General features: G+C 37.6%; 1 protein-coding gene across 1 annotated transcript in view; it reads right to left on the minus strand.

The window, feature by feature from the left end:
- The window catches only part of PRKAR2A (protein kinase cAMP-dependent type II regulatory subunit alpha), a 68690-nt gene that overhangs the window by 34533 nt on the left and 15443 nt on the right, over window positions 1-18714 (minus strand). The window contains exon 2 of the mRNA XM_064453618.1: window positions 9656-9691. Coding sequence (XP_064309688.1) covers window positions 9656-9691 — 36 coding nt within the window. The remainder of the gene's footprint in view (window positions 1-9655; window positions 9692-18714) is intronic.

Raw genomic sequence — 18714 nt, forward strand, 5'->3', positions numbered from 1 at the left:
TTTCTGACAGCTGTCATGACAGAAAACTGAAGGATGTCAAAGTGTTAGAAGGCATTTATGCAATTAATGGTTCAGCAGCTTAGATGTTTTTAAAGATTTCTAGAGAATGTCCAAATAGATTTTAAAAATCACATTGCGCCTAATGAAACAAATATTGCCTATTTACCTGTAGCAAGAGTGAAAAATATAGAACCAGCACAGCTTTGGCACAAAAGGCCCGTGTGCAGAGTTACGATGTGGAAGCCCCCAGGTCCTTGGTGCTTTGAAACAACTGCTTCCTGTCCTGGCAGGCAGCACAGCAGGGAACACGGAAACCTACCGTCCAGTCCCTTGATGAAAAACACATCAGCTACCCCCATTTATGTGCAGCTGCTGAGCAGCCTAGATGCCCTGGTGACTGCTAGCAATGGGGAAGGCATAACTATTTGACTTCGTGCAACTAACTCACCTTCAGGATGAGTCAACTCTCGACTTCAGTGGCTCACTGAACAAATGGATTTCATTTACAGGAAGACACACAGTCGAAGCAGTCTGGCAAGACTAATATTAGGTAGAACTTCATCAGAAGGTGCATGCTTTATTTGTAACCTCTTAGATCTGCATTTTTCCTGTTACAGAAGATTAATGAGTTTAAGATTACACTCCTTCCTGTCCCAAATTTTGGAGACACAGGAAAAACATACATTCAGACATGCTAATCTGAATCAGGTAAGTGCTTCGGGCAGCCAAGTACCCATGCACAAGTCATGTCTCAAAGTCATGCCTTTATTTAAGTCTCTCTTTAAATGAGAGCACTATAAAAGTGCTCACAGCAATTCCTAACTGAGGTTGCTTTAAACCCATTACATTTTGTGTAGCGAGCTCTTTAGCATGCTGGCTAAAGCTTTGCATTACTTGGAGTACACAGTCCCATCAAGGTGTTCTGGTGTTAAAAATGACTGAGTGCAGTTTCTGAAAATACATGGGATATCCTTTCGTATTTAAATCAGGTATGTTTAAGCTTTTCTGTTCTACATGGACTATTCAATTCTTTTCGTATTTAATCTGAAGCTACAGCAACCTAAACTTGCCATGAGTGTATTAATCATTATAAGAGCATAACATCTATGACTGTCTAAAACTTTATATTAGAAAAAGGGATAAAGTGCTGCCTTCTTTATTCACAAGAAAAACACAAAACACATCTAACTCCTGAGGTCACTCCACATACAGACGTCACAGCACCATGTACCACTGCCTTTTTAGCCTGTATCGTGACATGCATTTTGAGATTTCCTTCAGTGCATTTGCTTTCAGTTTCTTGTGCACAACAAACCATGCAGGAATATTTTCATTTGGGCTTTAATTCACATGTTAAAAACCAGCTTGGGTTCAAAATAAAAGGGGGGGGGGAAAAGGCAATCCTCCTCTTTTCCATCTCATCTCAAAAACAGAAAATTAAACTCCAACCCACCAAAAAATGAAAGAATGAAATTTTACAAAGAAAAAAACAACCCCAAAAACAAACCACACCACCCACAGCTGAAGGCTGATATTTTCAAGCATTTCTGTATCTAAAGATACGGACTAGCATTTATGTAGTCTTTTTTAAAGATCTTTAATGTAAAAGTGTTAATCACCTGCACCTTTTGCCACCTGAATACTTTTGAAAAAAACTAGTCCTTACTATATTAATTGCTTAATAAACATGCATAGCCATACCTTAATTCTCCCTTATACCTTAATAGAAGGACTAATTTAGTTTAAACTATTTGGCTTCAGATGAACAACTTTTAATCATTATGTAACACTAAGCATGAACAATTATTTAGGAAGATTTAAAAAAAAGGAAAACTGAATTAATTCTACTCCACCACAGGACTTATATTCACTTGTACTTGCATTGAACAGATCAAATCAGATTTCTTCTGACCAGGTATTGCACTGACTTAAGTTTTAACTAAGGCTGCTCACCGAGTGTTGTATTCCTCTTTATGTCATTAAAAAACCTAGCCATTACAAGCAAAATTATTCACAAGTGTGAAATCCAAGTACTTGTGAAGTCACGACTGTTAATTTCCAAAAATAAGCTTTTCATTATTCACTAAATGCCAATTACATGCCAAGAATTTTTAAATAAGTCCCAATATTGCAAACAGGGAAAACAAGCTTTTTTTTGTTTGTTTCACGGATAATGATTCAGGCGTTTTCTTACAGGAGAGCACCCACACAATTTATCACCACTTTCATCTGTCATCCCACACACTTGGCTTTTGCTCATATCAACATTTTTCAAAATGAATTATTTTCACTCTAGTTATGATATCAGTTTTGCAATCATTAGGGCTAGCAAAAAAATGACACAAGCATCAGGTTGGTGAAACAGGAAAGCTGTTTGTGCCACTCGTAAAAACGTGAATTTTTCAACTCAAAAGTCTCTTAAAATTTATCATCTGCCTGAAAACCTTTCAGCAGAAGTTATTGTGCCATCAGTTTTGTAAAATGGTAAAAAATCAGTATTGAAATTCGTTAAATAGCTGTAAGAGAATAAACTAGATCATGATTTTCAAGTCATCCTCTAATACTCAGATAGACTGGTAAGCAGAAAGCAAAGAGAATGGCAGAGAGAAAGTTAGTTACTCAGTCTTCCTCCCTTGATGATTTCAAGTGATGAGATTTTATCTCCGAAGTAGTAGATAGTATCCTGCAAGAGAAAATACTCAAAACAACCTCCCAAAAGAAGAGTTGCCCCTTGTTTCACTGCTACTATTTAGGTGTCCTAATTTAATAGGATCCCAAAATAGTATTCTTTACCAAATACTCATATGCTGCATGGCAATAATAGAAAAGCTTTCTTCAAAAATTATTTTTTTAAAGCTGTCATTTTAAAAGTCTAAAAGCTACTAAAAAGATTTTACTATGTGTAATATTATATCCTGACATCTGAACTTGCCATGGTGTGAGGAAAATGCTGTATCTCACTTGAAAGCCCAGAGAGATAGACTTTAACAACATATCTACTTTATGAGATGATTGCTCATCTTTGATGGGAGCCAGAAGAATGAAGCGTTCAAGCTAAAAAGTCCCCCATTGTCAAAAAGTAGAACCACCCGTGAGTTTGAAGAACCAACAGTCGTACAGGCCTCTTATGGAAGTTTATCTTATGAGGAAAGAAAAAGCCAGAAACTGTCAGGGAACATCAATTTACACATTACTGAAATACAAAATTCACCCTCTAAAAATAGCATGTTAAAATGTTACAGGAAGATGGAAAAAAGCTCAAAACCCATACCACCATTAGATTGCTAGAGAGAAGAGAAACGTCAAAAATACTGATTCCAAACCCAGCATTCACTGGGGACACTGACGATGTTAAATGTTAGTGTCCCCAACAATGTTAATGTTCACTATACATAGGAAAACAAGATTCAGTAACATTCAAACAGACTTATCCTCTACAGATGTAAGTATTCATTCAGCAATCATATCTTGGGAGAGGGTTTAGCACCTGATTCCAGGGACAGCAGATTTGATCCTTCTCATTTCACTGAGTCTCAGCTGAAAGCTGCCCTACCAAATGGGCCAACTGAAGCAATTCTTGTTCACTTGATTACTAATGGGAAAATAGTCACAGATCCTGACGGTCATGTTACTTTGCTGGTATAAAAATATTAGGGAAATAACTATCACATATTGCTCACCTCACCTAGAGTATATAATTCAATTATCCTGCTTATACAGTTGTTGAATGTGAAAACTGTAATCTGATTCCTATCCCACACAGGCCAAAAGAAGATTGAGGAGGGCGTACAGGCATATGCAAGAGAGAAATTATACCAGGTCACTCAGATAAACAGAAATAATTGGAGAAAACAGATTAAAACCTTCTGTCACACGTGTATGATACGGGTGTCATATTTTCTCAGGTTTTTTTCTATCTCATGAAAAAGTCAGCAAGTCTGCTGGAGAGTGGGTGTACTGTAGAATGAATCGAAGGTGTCTAGAAATTGCAATACAGAAATCTAGCAAAAAACTTTACTTTTCTGAAACATGCCAAAACTAAAAGTGGAGAAACTATGCCCAAGTGAGACTATAGTAGGTGTCAGAGTCTTCATTCCAAAACCACAATTAACTTTCATTCATATACTGCTAGGAGCAAAATTTTCCTCAATGTTACTTATCAGTTGTTATAGATGGGACAAGTAGCAGTGATCTTTTCCCTCTAGTTTTGAAATAGCTTTGATATTATTACTTGAGAAAGGACATATCACTGATTTCTCCCGCCACCCTACACCCTGTAGTCTCAGCCAAGGACTGAGATACTCTCTGCAGTCTCTTTTACTAGAGAAAAGGAACTGCCTAACAAAAAGTTTGTCAGGAGCCCCTATGCTTGGAGGAAGATCAAGAAACATTATCAAGCAAGTATGAATTTCAACACAGTCCAACTCTTGGGAGGAAGGAATCTGTATGGTTTCAGGTCATCCGAACCAAACCTGGGCAGACTGAGTCAGTCAGCAAGCCATGTGACATGAGTTACTCTCACTAGCAGAAGGCTCAGACATTGCTAATTCATTTAGAACAGCAGCAAGACAACTCTTCTACTGGGTAATTAGCACTGAAATTGCCCATGGCACCACAGCCTATGGAATCCTGTAGTTAGGACATTTTAAAATTAACGGGTTGGGCTTTTTCTTTTTAGTTTCTGCATAGGAATAGCTTATGATTTTGCAAACAAGGATTATTTTAATCAAGTCAGCCACCAGCTTGTATATAAATTAGAGCTGACCGACACAATCCTTGCGTTTGTGCACACACCATGGAACCTCAACATGTTACATGGCCAAACACATTACATACAAGTAATGTATTAATTAGATACATTTCTAGGGGTACATCAAGCTCTCGTTTCTCCCTCCTAACATTTCCTGGAAAAGGCTGTTTCTCTTCATGAGAACACTACCACTCTGCACTTCTAAAAATAATTCCATGAACATGATTAGATAAGTCCCCCTTTTCCAGGATGACCCTCCTGCAAAGTCTATGGAGTTTCTCACTACCCTACCCACAGACCACTGCTTTGCCGGCTGAATCTCTGACCGGCACACAAAGCCATGTTTCTCTGGTCAAGAAGCAAATGGGATTCCCTTCAAATCCTTTATAGCTGTCAAACCCTTTGGAAGAGTTTAACGCCAAGCAAGCCAACACTATTCCTCCCCCTCAGGGAACGCATCAGCCTAGGAGATGAATAAGTAGCAAACATCGCAGAAATGGGGAGCATAAGTGAACAGAACAAACCCCTGCATTCTCAGCACTATACAGTGTGAAAGTAGTAGTATGTGAGAATGTGCTACTAACACTTACGGGATATGAAAGTAGTACCATCACTTTTAGCCAATAATTTTAGAAATGTAGAAAAAATTCTTCTTTTGGACAGAAAGGAAATAAACAAGGTATGTTTTAATGTACAAGGTCAGCTTGACCTTTATAACAGATTACCATTTTTCAAGCAGTCTTCTTAAATCCTGATTCTTGAAGTATTTTACTGAGGTAGTACATAAGCTAGAAGTAAACTAATTTGCTCAAAGTTTTTAAAAAGCACAAAAATAAACTTCCTTGCCAATTCTTGCAATGTATCAGAAAACTCCTATTTTGAGTAAGTCTTAAAGAATGACAGCTAAATATTACGATCATTAAAGTAGTATTTGCCACTACAGTCAAGAGCCCCAGGTTTAGATGTTTCGTAACTAAAAATAAAACCATCTTTTCCCTTAATTAGAAATATATTCTTTCTACCTTTCATTCTTGACCTACTGAACAATGACAGCAATGTCGTAATTCCCTAGACAGCCAAATGCTTAAAAGAAAATTCTTGCTGGAATTTTAAGTCTTTTTTCCAGCATGTCCAGTGTTACTTTTTAAATTATTCACCTATTTTGTTCTCCAGAGTATAGTAAATCTATATTTTTGTGCTTGTAAATCTTGATACCAGCAAACAATTTAGCTGTGGTGTTTTTTTTTACTCTCCTTACAAATGTACTCTGCACTGGAAACACGGCAATAGCTGGTAGGACTGACAGGTTCAAAGACGACTAGCAGAAAGTTCTTCTGAATAGAATACCAGAAAAGAATATGCTAAATACAATTACACAAAAATTGTGTGCCAGCTTTTCTTCTCCATGGTTTGTTCTGCTTTACTTAATTAGTTAAATCAGATACATTTAGACACTACACTGAGTAATCCATAATGCAATGTTGGTTTGTTATTTGTTATTTGTCAGTTTATACAGAAAAAATAAATCTTATAGAAAAAGCAGGATGAAAGTTTCTTAAAACCTAAACACATCTAACAAGAATTTCAAATTGAATTCAGAGCACCAAAACCAACAAATCAGTCATTAATTTTATGCAAGGGATTATGAAATGTAGTTGCCTTATGATAGCAGGGAGCTGAGTTCAATAACCTAGAAGAACCCTAGTCTTGTCCCTATTTGGGTAACTTCTTGACAGATACAGCAGGTGTGACCAGCCTAGTGGCCTTCTATGATGAAATGGCTACATCAGCAGATAAGGGAAGAACAACAGATGTCATCTATCTGGACTTCTGTAAGGCCTTTGACACCCCCCACAGCATCCTTCTTCCTAAACTGGAGAGATAGGGATTTGATGGGTGGACTGTTCAGTGGATAAGGAAGTGGCTGGATGGCCACATCCAGAGGGTCAATGGCTCAATGTCCAGATGGAGACCAGTGATGAATGGTGTCCTCAGGGGTCCGTACTGGGACCAGTGCTGCTTAACATTTTCATCAATGACACAGACAGTGGGATAAAGTGCACCCTCAGCAAGTTTGCAGATGACACCAAGCTGAGCAGTGCAGTTGACATGGCAGAAGGACGGGATGTCATCCAGAGAGACCTAGACAAGCTGGAGAGGTAGGCCTGTGAGAACCTCTGAGGTTCAACAATGTGAAGTGCAAGGTCCTGCAGCTGGGTTGGGGCAACCTCTGATATCAATACAGGCTGGGGGATGAAGGGATTGAGACCAGCCCTGTGGAGAAGGACTTGGGGGTACTGGTGAACAAAAAGCTGGACATGAACCAATAATATGCACTTGCAGCCCAGAAGGCCAACCATATCCTGGGCTACATCAAAAGCAGCATGGCCAGCAGGGCAAGGGAGGTGATTCTCCCCCTCTGCTCTGCTGTAACCCCACCTGGAGTGCTGCATCCAGTTCTGGAGCCCTCAGCACAAGGAGGACATAGAACTGTTGGAGTAGGTCCAGAGGAGGGCCACAAAAATCATCTGAGGAGTGGAGCACCTCTCCTATGAAGAAACGCTGAAAGAGTTGGGGTTGTTCAGCCTGGAGAAGAGAAGGCTGTGGGGAGAACTTACTGCAACCTTTCAGTACTTAAAGGGGGACCATAGGAAGAATGGGGGCAATCTCTTTGGCAAGGCCTGATCCTACAGGACAAGAGGTAATGGTTTTAAACTAAAGCAGGGTGGATTTAGGCTGGATATAAGGAAAAATTTTATACAATGAGGGTGGTGAAACACTGGAACAGGTCGCCCGGAGAGGTGGTAGATGCCCCATCCCTAGAGACATTCAAGATCAGGTTGGACAGGGCTCTGAGCAACCTGATCTAGTTGAAGATGTCCCTGCTCACTGCAGGGGGTTGGACTAGATGACCTCTAAAGGTCCCTTCCAACCCAACCCATTCTATGATCCATGGAGCAAAAAAAAACCAAAAACCACCCAGAAACCACCACATCAAGTAACCCTAAAACAAACAAACAAACAAACCCCATCCCTCCAAAACCACCAAACAGCCAACTCTCCACCCCACCCCAAACCCAAAAGGTTTCTGTACTTTTGCTGCCAAGAGAAAGAAAACGGGGTCTCCTTGTATATGTGTGGATGCTGTTGGCATCTCTTTCACATTTTAACAAACACCACTCTAATCATGACCTGTAGAGTGTCTATATAGAAAGTGGAGAAAAAAATATTTTTTTAATTGTGGAAAGTATTTAACACACAGCAGTAAAATATACCTATTCTATTGATGTTTGTCTCCATGAAAATGCTAACATCTACTGTAAAGTCTGAATTATTCTAGCTGCTCTTGCAGCAGCAGTGTCATTAAGCATCTGAACAGTCCTCCTTAATCTAATTGCATAAGTTAGCAATTCAATTTTACATTTGCTGTTTAGTTGTTCACATTAACCTTTAGACCCCTTCAATGAAGGAACCTGTTTTTTAGCTGAGTAGCTTAGTACTACAAGAGCACCAATATTATGTTTCAAAATTGGAGATTCAAAAAGATTTTCACTCTGATTAAGGCTCCACTTTTTAACTTCAGGAATAATGCAGCCTCATTTAAATTTAAATAAAGATGTATTCACTTCTTGTTTGTACGATTTTACTCCATCAGCAAGTTCCAGGATGAATTAGTTTAATTAGCAGAGAAATTAGAATGTCTTGGGACTCTGCAGGTTAAGACACTCTACAATGTATTACTTCCAGTATTTATTATTAGAGTATCAAACTCCATCATTCAAGATAGTGTTTTGTCTTGCCTAAATTTCTCATGTAATAATATACCAAAACTACAGCACTGTCGATTTTTAAGAGTTATGAAGTTCTCATTATACTCACAATTACTTAATGTAGTGGCATAAATACAGTCATATCCTTAATCATACCCAAGCAGCTACTAGTAAAGCAACTGAACTGCATGGGTATAAAGACATTTTGCAAATTAAACATATATTTCTCATATATATATATTTACATACCATATACCTATTTTCACAATGCCCCACCATAACTATCACAATTATGATGTGACACATTCTTTGGTGTAAGTTACAAACTTAGTAGACCTGAAGTGAAAACTTGCAAGAGAACACTGAACACATTGGCATTTTTATAAAGACATTTTTCAAATCAGAACCAGAACTACCTTCTAGACCAGCTAAATATTACAATTAAATATTTGCATATGTTTTTTTTTCCTTCAAAGCAATCCACACTGCACCTCAAATGAAAAAAATAACACAATACCTTCCCATCTACGATGCTGTTCAAAAAAATCTTTAGAAATAATTCATTGGGAATAACAGCTACTCATTAAAGCATTTAATATTGGTTAAGACAGAAAAAACAAACAAGAAGTATAATCTGCATCTCCGTAACAAGTGAACAGCCACAAACCCAACAACTTTAAATATCAGTTGCACAAACAATGGGCTAAAACAACACAGAGAGGGGACAACCCCCACTCCCCGTATTTCTGTATCCTAAGCAGAGATAAAATTCTTAGCAACATGGAATATTAGGAGATGTGTTCCAGCAGAAAGAAGCTGCCACTTTTTCAATTCACTGCAAAGCAAGCCTTTGCTGTAATTATTACATTGCATAAAAGTTCTGGGAAGTTCTTCGGGACAGAATCATTACTACTGCTAAAGTTATGTCAACAGTCTGTGATCGCCCACAGAACTGTTTTCTAAACTACTCTCAGTGTGGTTTCTACAATGAATTATTTCAAATAAAAATACTGCAAGAAGTATTAGAAATAAGGGACCGATGAAGAGTAAGGTCATTTTTAATGTAATTCCTTTAGTCAAATACACATTCCAAAACTTTTTCAGAAACATTAAATTCTTAAAAGGAAAATCATACCTGATACTCTTCTGTTGTATCGGTTAACAACTGGAGCTGCAAAATAAACAAAATCAGAATTACAAATGCTATTTATTATTTCAAATTCAAAGTCACCACCCCAAATAATCATTATATATTTTTACTACACAAATCCCATGCAAGTCTCTTTAAATACAAAAAAAAAAACAACTTTCAATATAAAGTTTTCATCCACCTACTTGTCAGCTAATAAGCATTTATTCAAAAGTTAAAACTTGATATCCCAGAAGGCCATGGATACCCAAATCTATCAAGAAGGAGATAATGCTCAGTTTATGATGCAGCTAAGGATTAAAATCAAGTTTATACCACCTTAAGGGGATACAGATATTTGGAACAGAGATCCACTCTGGTTTATTAAACAAACTCATGCAACTCCCTGAACGGAAACTGTACATACATTTTGCCCTGTCCTTAAACCTTTCCCCATGGGCCTGCCTCTGGCCACCAGCAGCAAGAGAATACAGCTCTAGGCATTCATTTGCCCTGCAATGGTACATTCACTCTTATCTCTAGTTTAACTGAGTAACTACTCAAAGTTGGGAAGCAAGTTTGGATCTTAACAGGATAACTCACTACTTATGTAGAGATGCAGACAAACTCCTACCAGTTCTAAGATACCAAAGAACAAGAAGGCCAAAACCAATTAGTTTAGTTCCCAGTACGGTGATTTATGACAAGAGAAAGACTAAATTAAATTATTAACTAGTCTTATATATGGATTTAGATACTTTTAGTCAACACCGTAAGTAAATACATTGTTTTATTTCAGGCACTGTCTTGTACACACAAACTTGCATCCCCACCTTTGACTACTACACCCATTTCTTACTCATGTTTAAGAATAACATTTAACAGCTTTGAACAGAACTAACATGCTACAGAGCTGACATACTTTGGGTATCACATTTTTTAAAAATCCTTCTATCAAGAACTATGGCTTCTTTTAAAATCTTGTTTATTTTATCCCACAGCAGGGTTCAGCATCATCAAAACAGCATCAAGTTTTCCACAGTGTTAAAAATGAGAAAAAAAACATAACCTTTTAAGGACAGTTAAGAGCGCACTATTATTCTGCCTCCACAAAGCTTTTAAGATTAAAATGATAGTTTGCTTTTCTTACACCAGTGACAGTTTTAACGTGTATAAAATTTCAGGTTCACTTTTATATGTTGTCAGAAGATGACTACTTTTATGCTAAAAGATAAAATCTGACATTTCCTACTACAGAAGATTAGCATTTTCTTTTGTTCTGGCTTACCAATGAAAAGTTCTCTTTGTTTATGACTATTTTCAGTATTGCACAGACAGTATAGCCTTTCCTATGGCATCACTGTTTTTTGTCATTAGAAGTACATGGAGAAAAGCCTGGCTTCAAGAACTGCTGAGAGAACAACTCATGAAGGTCCCGCATACACTTAGATTAGCCTGTGGACAGATTCCAAAAAATTAGATGGGGCGGAAGAGAATACTACGTTTACGGTTAACCCAGCCTATTTCCTAGGCTGAACACTAAAGGGCATCTAATTCAAAGGAATAGCAATAGATACATTAATAGCAACCTCTTACACCAGCACAGCCATTAGAGCACACCTCTGCCTACACTAAACAAGAATGGAGTGAACCCAGCACAGCAACCTCGTACCACTTACGAGAGTCACTATCTTCAACCATAAAAAGAAATTGCTGCTTTGGAACAGGAAAGAATTCTTTTTTTTTTTTTTTTTTACCCCCATTTAGAATTTTCCTCCTGCACACCAGTGGGCCATGTCTCAGGTCAGTTAGTTACATATTAACCGCAGAAATAATGAGATTAAAATATATTTTTTGCCAGATGATTGTATTGTAAACTCTCCAAACTCACCTCAGATGCAGCAATATTCAAGTTCAAAATGTCTCATACCTTTGGCACAGTCCCTGCTTTTACTCAGCTCATGGAAGCCAAGACCCAGTAATTGGGTAAACACAACAGAAACTGAGGTAAATTAAACCATTGTACCAGAAGAGACCAAAACGGCCCAATTTCCTCCCTGGCAGCCAAAGGCAAGTGACACGGGCAGTGGAAAGGCAGATCACGCTGTGCATCCCACAGCTTTGCCAGAACTGACTCAGGAAGCGATCCTACTCCACTGTTCAAGAAAAATCAGGAATGTCTGCTGAGTATGTGCAAGTTTTCCATACTATCCTGACGCACAGGCTGAATTAAGCACTGGATAGGGGCTGTTTCAGGTTTAAAAAAGAATCCCACAGCCAGAAACCTGTTATTTTTTCATTTACAGTTGCATTTTCTAGAACCAGTCAGTTCTCGAGTTTAAATCAAATGCTTATTTTAATAAGTAGTTATCAACTTTATGACAGTATCACTTAACGTCACTCATCATTCTCCTTTTCCTGCACTGGAGAAAAAGAAAAAAAATACACAACAAAATAGTGGGCATTCATTCATACATATATGTGTGTGTGTGTGTATATATATATATGAATGCCACATATATATCATAAGCACTCAGAGAAGAAACAATGCTATAAAGGTCCTCAGCTTCCCAATCTCAAAAACATTTTTTAATTACCTTGACTCCGCAAAAATTAGTCACATACATATTTGCTAATAAAAGCCTGCACAACCTCTCTACCTCAAAGTAAAGGTATGTCATTCCATTTATTTAATAAAAATTACTTTACTCATTTGCATAAATAAATACTGTACATACTGTTAGTTAAATTGACAAATGTACCTTACATCGAACAGCAAACAGCACTACTGCCATGCAGCTACCCTAACACTTGTTAGTGGCTTCATACCATTTGGTTTTCTCATGTGAAAAATTAGCGATATAAATTTTAGGAACAGAGACTGGCATATAATAATTCTGGGAACAACTGACTGATTAGAACTTTCCAAAAGTGAGATAACAGGAATTTCTCCAATATTCTTCAGTTTGCTTTGGCACTGAGATTTTCTTTGACATATCTGTTGCTGGGTTTTGGATCACCATGCTTAACTCACAAGAGTTCTGACTATGGTTATAGGCAGGCGTTAAAATTCAGCCCCATAAGTGAAAAAGTATATAAAAGAAAAAGGACACAGATATTACCTTTTTCCCCCCCTGCTTTCAAAACCAAACCAACAATTGAAGTATTTAAGCCAAACAAGTGACAGTAAAAATCATCCTCCAACTTTACATCTAAAACAATGCTTTTCCCACAGTGTGTGGGATCCCTTCAGCAGTGTTCTGAAAAGTGACCGGTAAAAAACACCAGCAAGCTTTTTAAAAGTCACACTACTACCATAATAGTATAAGTTATTTCTCTGTACCACTCATAAGCACCATACAGTTACAGAAAACACTGAAGCTCAAAATTAACAGAAAAATTACAACATTCTCCCAACTATTACTATCTTCTTACACATGCTAAGAACATTAAATTCTTACGGAAAGGTAAATACTCAGAAGATCAGTTCAGGATCACAGAAAAAAATAATCAGGAGCAAAAAGAACTGGCATTCCAGCCATGACATTAGAGTACTAGATGTTACCACTCTGTGCTGGGTACCTTGAAAACTTTATTTCTCTTCCTCCACCAGCACTTTGCTTTTTACTAGGACCCGTGAACACGTCCCAGTTACAACTGGCAGAAAAAAAGAATTCCCACATGCTGGTTGTTTCCGATACTGGATACAATTTATAGCAGCAGACTAAGTTAAGCTATTGTGCACACAAAAATTGAATACAGATCTTACATGTAACATTCTAAACAGCTCAACAATTTTTTGATGGTTTCCTGATGAAAGACAGAGAAAAGTTTATAATAGCATAAATTCAGGAGTATAGTACTCAAAGTTCATAGATCATAGGCATAAAATACCAGCTTTATTACAACAAATTAGTAGAAATCAGTGACATCCAGAGTACTTTCCCATCGAATCATGGCACAAAATCATCCTATGTGAACAGGGGCAAAATGAGAAACAGAACGTAAACTGTTCTTATTTAACAAGTCATTAAGATTATCCAAACAACATGTGAGTTGACGCTATAAACTATTAAAGCTGAAATACCAGAGGCAGAGCAGAGTATAAATGTAAGGCGTGACTGTCTCTATGGAATGTTATATCAAGTTACGATAAGGAAGTGCTAGACTACAGCTGTCAAACTGTTTTTCTACACACCAAGATATTGATGTAAGTCCATTAACATGAACCATTGCAAATGTGAGAAAATTTAAAGGTTCAAAAGTTAACTTTTTAGGATTTCTAGTAATTAAAAAGTAATGCTATAGCAGAAAGAAGACTTTCATCATCAGATATGCAATCATACTTTAATAAATACAAATCTGAACTTGTTTTTCAATAAATAAGTAATGGTGTTCCCTGTGACTATTACTAATATAATAGTTACATATCCATTATTTCCTTCAGGATGTTCCTGCTGGACAGTGGCAAATTCCACTGACCCCTTCCAGATTTCTGCTTGGGAAGGTGGGGAGCATGAGTGGGGCTGCATCAACTAACATTTTTTCAGAGGCAGTTCTGGTTCTGGAACTTACCAGTTCAGGTGTCAACGTTTCTTTCAGAAAAGTAAAACAGAAATAGACAGGAGTTTTACAGGTAACTTTTTTCTTTTTACTTCTATTCCACCCCTAGAAGAGGATGGAAACTCAGAACCTCATTAGAGACAGGCAGGAGAGATCCTGATGGTGTCAGTTGAAGCATGCCAGATATTTGGAGGAAGACAAAAGGTCAGGGAGGAAGAAAGTTCTCTCAGAGGACAAACAGAGGGAGTACAGAACGTGGAAAAAAAAAGGACAGAAAATTGGAAACTGCATTCCAGGATTGTCTGTGTACACACACACACTTTACTTTTCTGTAAGAGACTGTTACATCTATTAAGATGGAAAACAATAACAAAAGTTACATCAATATTAAACACTGTTTTCCTCTCTGCTACAGGAGAGAGGCACAGACACCTTTCCATTCCCAGTATTTAAAAATAGCTCTCATCAGTAGCAAGAGATAATAAAATAGTAGCAACACATCCTGGTCTCCAATTTAATTGAATTTTTTGTTTGGATTTAAAAATTACTGACACAAAATGGAAAAACATTGTCTGGAAGTCTCATCTTAAAGGAGCCCTGATCCTTGCTTTCAGGGATTTTAGAACCCCTCTGATAAAAACAATGTGATAACTACTTCTGAAGGAAGAAGCTGAGTCAATGAATAAGGCATCTATATCAGTTTTAAAAAAAAGATGTTTTACAAAGTCATTAAAGCTGTTGTGCTATTTGGGTTGGCTCTTTTGTTTTTTCCTAAAGACAGAAGAAAAATTAATATGCAGACTGGAATGGATAGACTTTAAACAGCTGATAAATTAAAGAAAAATTCCCATTGCTAAGGTACAATCTCAGCTGAAAGGACACATTTCACAGTGATTAACAATATAACCATGTGCTGATACTACAACAGAGATTGTCAGGGACTGAAATTAAAGACTTTGGAATTTTTTTTCAAGGATTAGAAAGACTAAAGTATACGCTGCACAGAAAACGAAGGATGCTGCAAAGAACTAGGGGAGTTAAGAAGCAACTGACAAATCTTAGGTGTTGTCAAAAGAGGAAAGACACTGGAGGGTCCAGCAAAGCAAGACACAGTAAATGAGAAACAAATTGCTTGGGCTTTAGGAGCAAGCTTAAAGAGGAAGACATTTCAGAGATAGGGAAGAAAAGGAGACATCAGTAATATCACAAAAGTTTTAAGAGCCAGGATGATGTCAGGCTTACAAACCCAACATTAAGTAGATAATAAAAAGGAAAGATCCTGAGCATATTTGGAAGTGACTTTCATTGGGATTCTCTGACAATTAGAAAGCCAGAAAAGGTCAAAGATGAATTTGAGACTGCAGAGTAGCAGAAACATCACATCAAGGAGAAATAGCTCCGTTTCCTTAAAATGCTTCATACGGGAAAAGATAGTTGCATCTTATCTAGGGAACCATGAAGCATTCCCCAGTCAGTAGGAAACATGGGCAACTCGCCCTCATGTCTAGGTGCAGCAGCAAAGGAAGGACAGCCTCTTCCTTTTCCAAGCCTCCTGACTCTTCCCTTCTATCTTACCAGTCCTGCTTTCAAACTTCGCCCCTTTATTTACCAGACTCCCATCCCACCAGAAATCATAGATGTATTAGGCAGGAGGATTAATACTTCAGAGTATTCAAGATCTTTGAAATGTAATGAAGACAGATTATGTCTGAAATCTTTCTGGTAGAAACTTAGAACTGCTGTTTAAAGCACCATTTGACAAGTACAATTCTTCTAAAGCAACACTTTTGTATTTCAACTGATGTTTTTGGTATGGTTTTGATTTCTAAGACACTTAGAAGACTTAACTTCACATCTTCGTATCTTTTAGAACATCAAACCCTAAAGACTTTTGACCAGATTTTTATCTTTTGTTATAAGGTGCTATGTCATTGCTCTATGTTACAAACTAACAACACTTAAATCTCTTTTGGCTTATTTGGAAAGCTGAGTTTCAAACATACTTGGAAATGCTGGAGATAATTTCTAAATGAGTCACAAAAAATGTCATTTAACTATGTCTAGTACACACTACACCATTTTTATTATTTCCAACTGCACCTCTTCTGTAAATCTCTTTCCACAGATTAACTAACTGTATACAGGTGAATGCAATGTGAATAAAGCTAAAACAAACAAAAAACTCCTGCATAAACCTGAGAAATTTTTATACATTTCACTATTATTACATTTGCATTCTATCACAACACAGAGCCACTTCTGAGTATAAGTCCAAGGTACATAAGTCACTGCCACAAAGAGCATAGTCTCAGTCACTCCTGATCTGTCACTGAAACCAGACAAGATGACTTTTTTCCATTTCCAGAAGCCTAAGAGTGCCACTGTTATCCTGGATAACTGAACGCATTAAACATTATTATGAAAACTTCAATGAGAGCAACAACCCACTGAAGGCCCGTCATAACAGGTAAGTCAAATTCACCAGGCAATTTCTATACTCTTCCCTAAGGGAAATGGCACCCAAACCTGTGGTCTGGGACAATATCATCAAAACCAGTTCAAGTGAGGTCCAGACTCAGCTCTGCCTCACTCTGACAGCACCCAGTCACTGTGGTCCTCTCCCAAACACCTTGGGGAAATTCTGCTCTCAGTCTCACTGTGGTCTAGACTTTAAAAATACTCTTATCAAATGAGTAGTATCCCCAGGAATAGCACGCAGCCAACTTTTCTGAAAGTATGCATGTATCACTTAAATAAGTACCCTTGCTGAAGCCAGGAACCTCTTTACAGCTAGGCCAGTAACTGTGAGAGAAGAACTAACCAGGCAATATAACTACAATAGCCAAACATAATCTAAATGTAGATCTGGGGGGAAATCTTCATTAAAGTAATATGGATGAAGTGGCAAATGCTATCACTGGCACTGGCTTTAGTGTTCACACAACCTCAGGTATACACTATTGCAAAATTAGGTAGGAAAAGGAAGACAAGCATGTCTCAGCTACGGTAGTAACATTAGCGAGTTAAACAGCGTACTGGATTTACATACTTCACACCTCCTGTCACTGCCTTTTCTACAACCTCTGCCCCCTGCACACATCTGCTCACTCCCTTCTCACTCACCTGCATTCTGCCTGAGAGGATAAGAGAACTGCAGCAGCAAAAAGGAAAGGTACAATTCCCACTCACACAGAAACCCTTCTACTTTCTGTTTCAATACCACACTTACCCTGTTATTTCCAAGACTTTTAATCTATTCCTACGACCAAGGCTTTACTCCATATCTCAAGGACTGCCATAGAAGCATGGTAAATACTTAAGTAATCCATCCACACACTTTCACAGCTGGATTGCTGCTGTTTTCTGAAAGCTAACTTTGGGTTTGCGACATGCTACATTATGATACACCACTGATGTTCTTGTCGCTCTCTTCATTTCCCGGTTTTATACTACCTCTCCTATCCAGGATGAACATTTCCTAATATACGTCACATAATATCTTCCAATCCTAATTAAATACACACACCTACCTATGCTTTTACACAGCCTTTTTCAATGAGCAACTCAACTCAGACATCCTACATTTCAACTCTTATCTATTGCCTTATATCTGTCCTTTAGGCAGAGGCATATTATAAGGCACAGCAAATGTTGCATGCATTTCTAATACTTTTCTAAGGTACATTTGGCATTTAAGACAACTTCAATATGGCATAATGCTGTATTTTTATTTGGATGCATAATGAAGAGTTTATTTCCTCCTATATGTAAAGAAAGGTGATGATACACAGATATTCTTGTGGTTTAGCAATGAAAAACAGAAAAAAATGAATAATTTTGACTGCCTTTCAGTTTCCACCAGAAACCCAACCTTAATTTTACATTCACTGCATTGTATTTTAAAGAGATTCCATCTGCTCTGTCTGTAGCGCACATTAATATTCAGAAGACATCTGCAGTGTGCAGACCAAGCTTTTAATTGGAATCATGTCACAGCTACCATCACACAACACTGAATGTAAATGTTGGCTATCTGCACTTGGCAGCTGCTTGGCAGGCTTATTATAAAGTCCTACTGAGACTGATAGCGTTCTTTAAATAATGCAGTATCAGGACATAAAAGGTATCTTGAAAAAAATCAAATATTTACTATCATGAAACAGTTTTATAATGCCATCCATACCTAATATAGTTTACTGGCACCTTAAACCACTTATAAGCAAAATGGTTTATATTCAGCCATAATTTTCAAACAGAGTCAACTTGATACAACTGAACACTCACATCTTTCATTATGATAAACGTTTCAGCAAATCTAACTTGTACACAAGACAAAGAAAATGGAAATCCAGTGCAACTGAAGTTGTGTCAGGAAGCTCAGAGAATTTCTAAAAATCTAAAACTCAAGCATTGCTAAGCATGTAAGAGCACCTGAATAAAAGAATTCAACTAAGAGGTGTGCTCAGTGACTTAACACACTTTTCTACAGTGTCAGACTAATT

The sequence above is a fragment of the Phalacrocorax carbo genome, chromosome 6, assembly GCF_963921805.1.
Source record: "Phalacrocorax carbo chromosome 6, bPhaCar2.1, whole genome shotgun sequence".
NCBI classification, from domain to species: domain Eukaryota; kingdom Metazoa; phylum Chordata; class Aves; order Suliformes; family Phalacrocoracidae; genus Phalacrocorax; species Phalacrocorax carbo.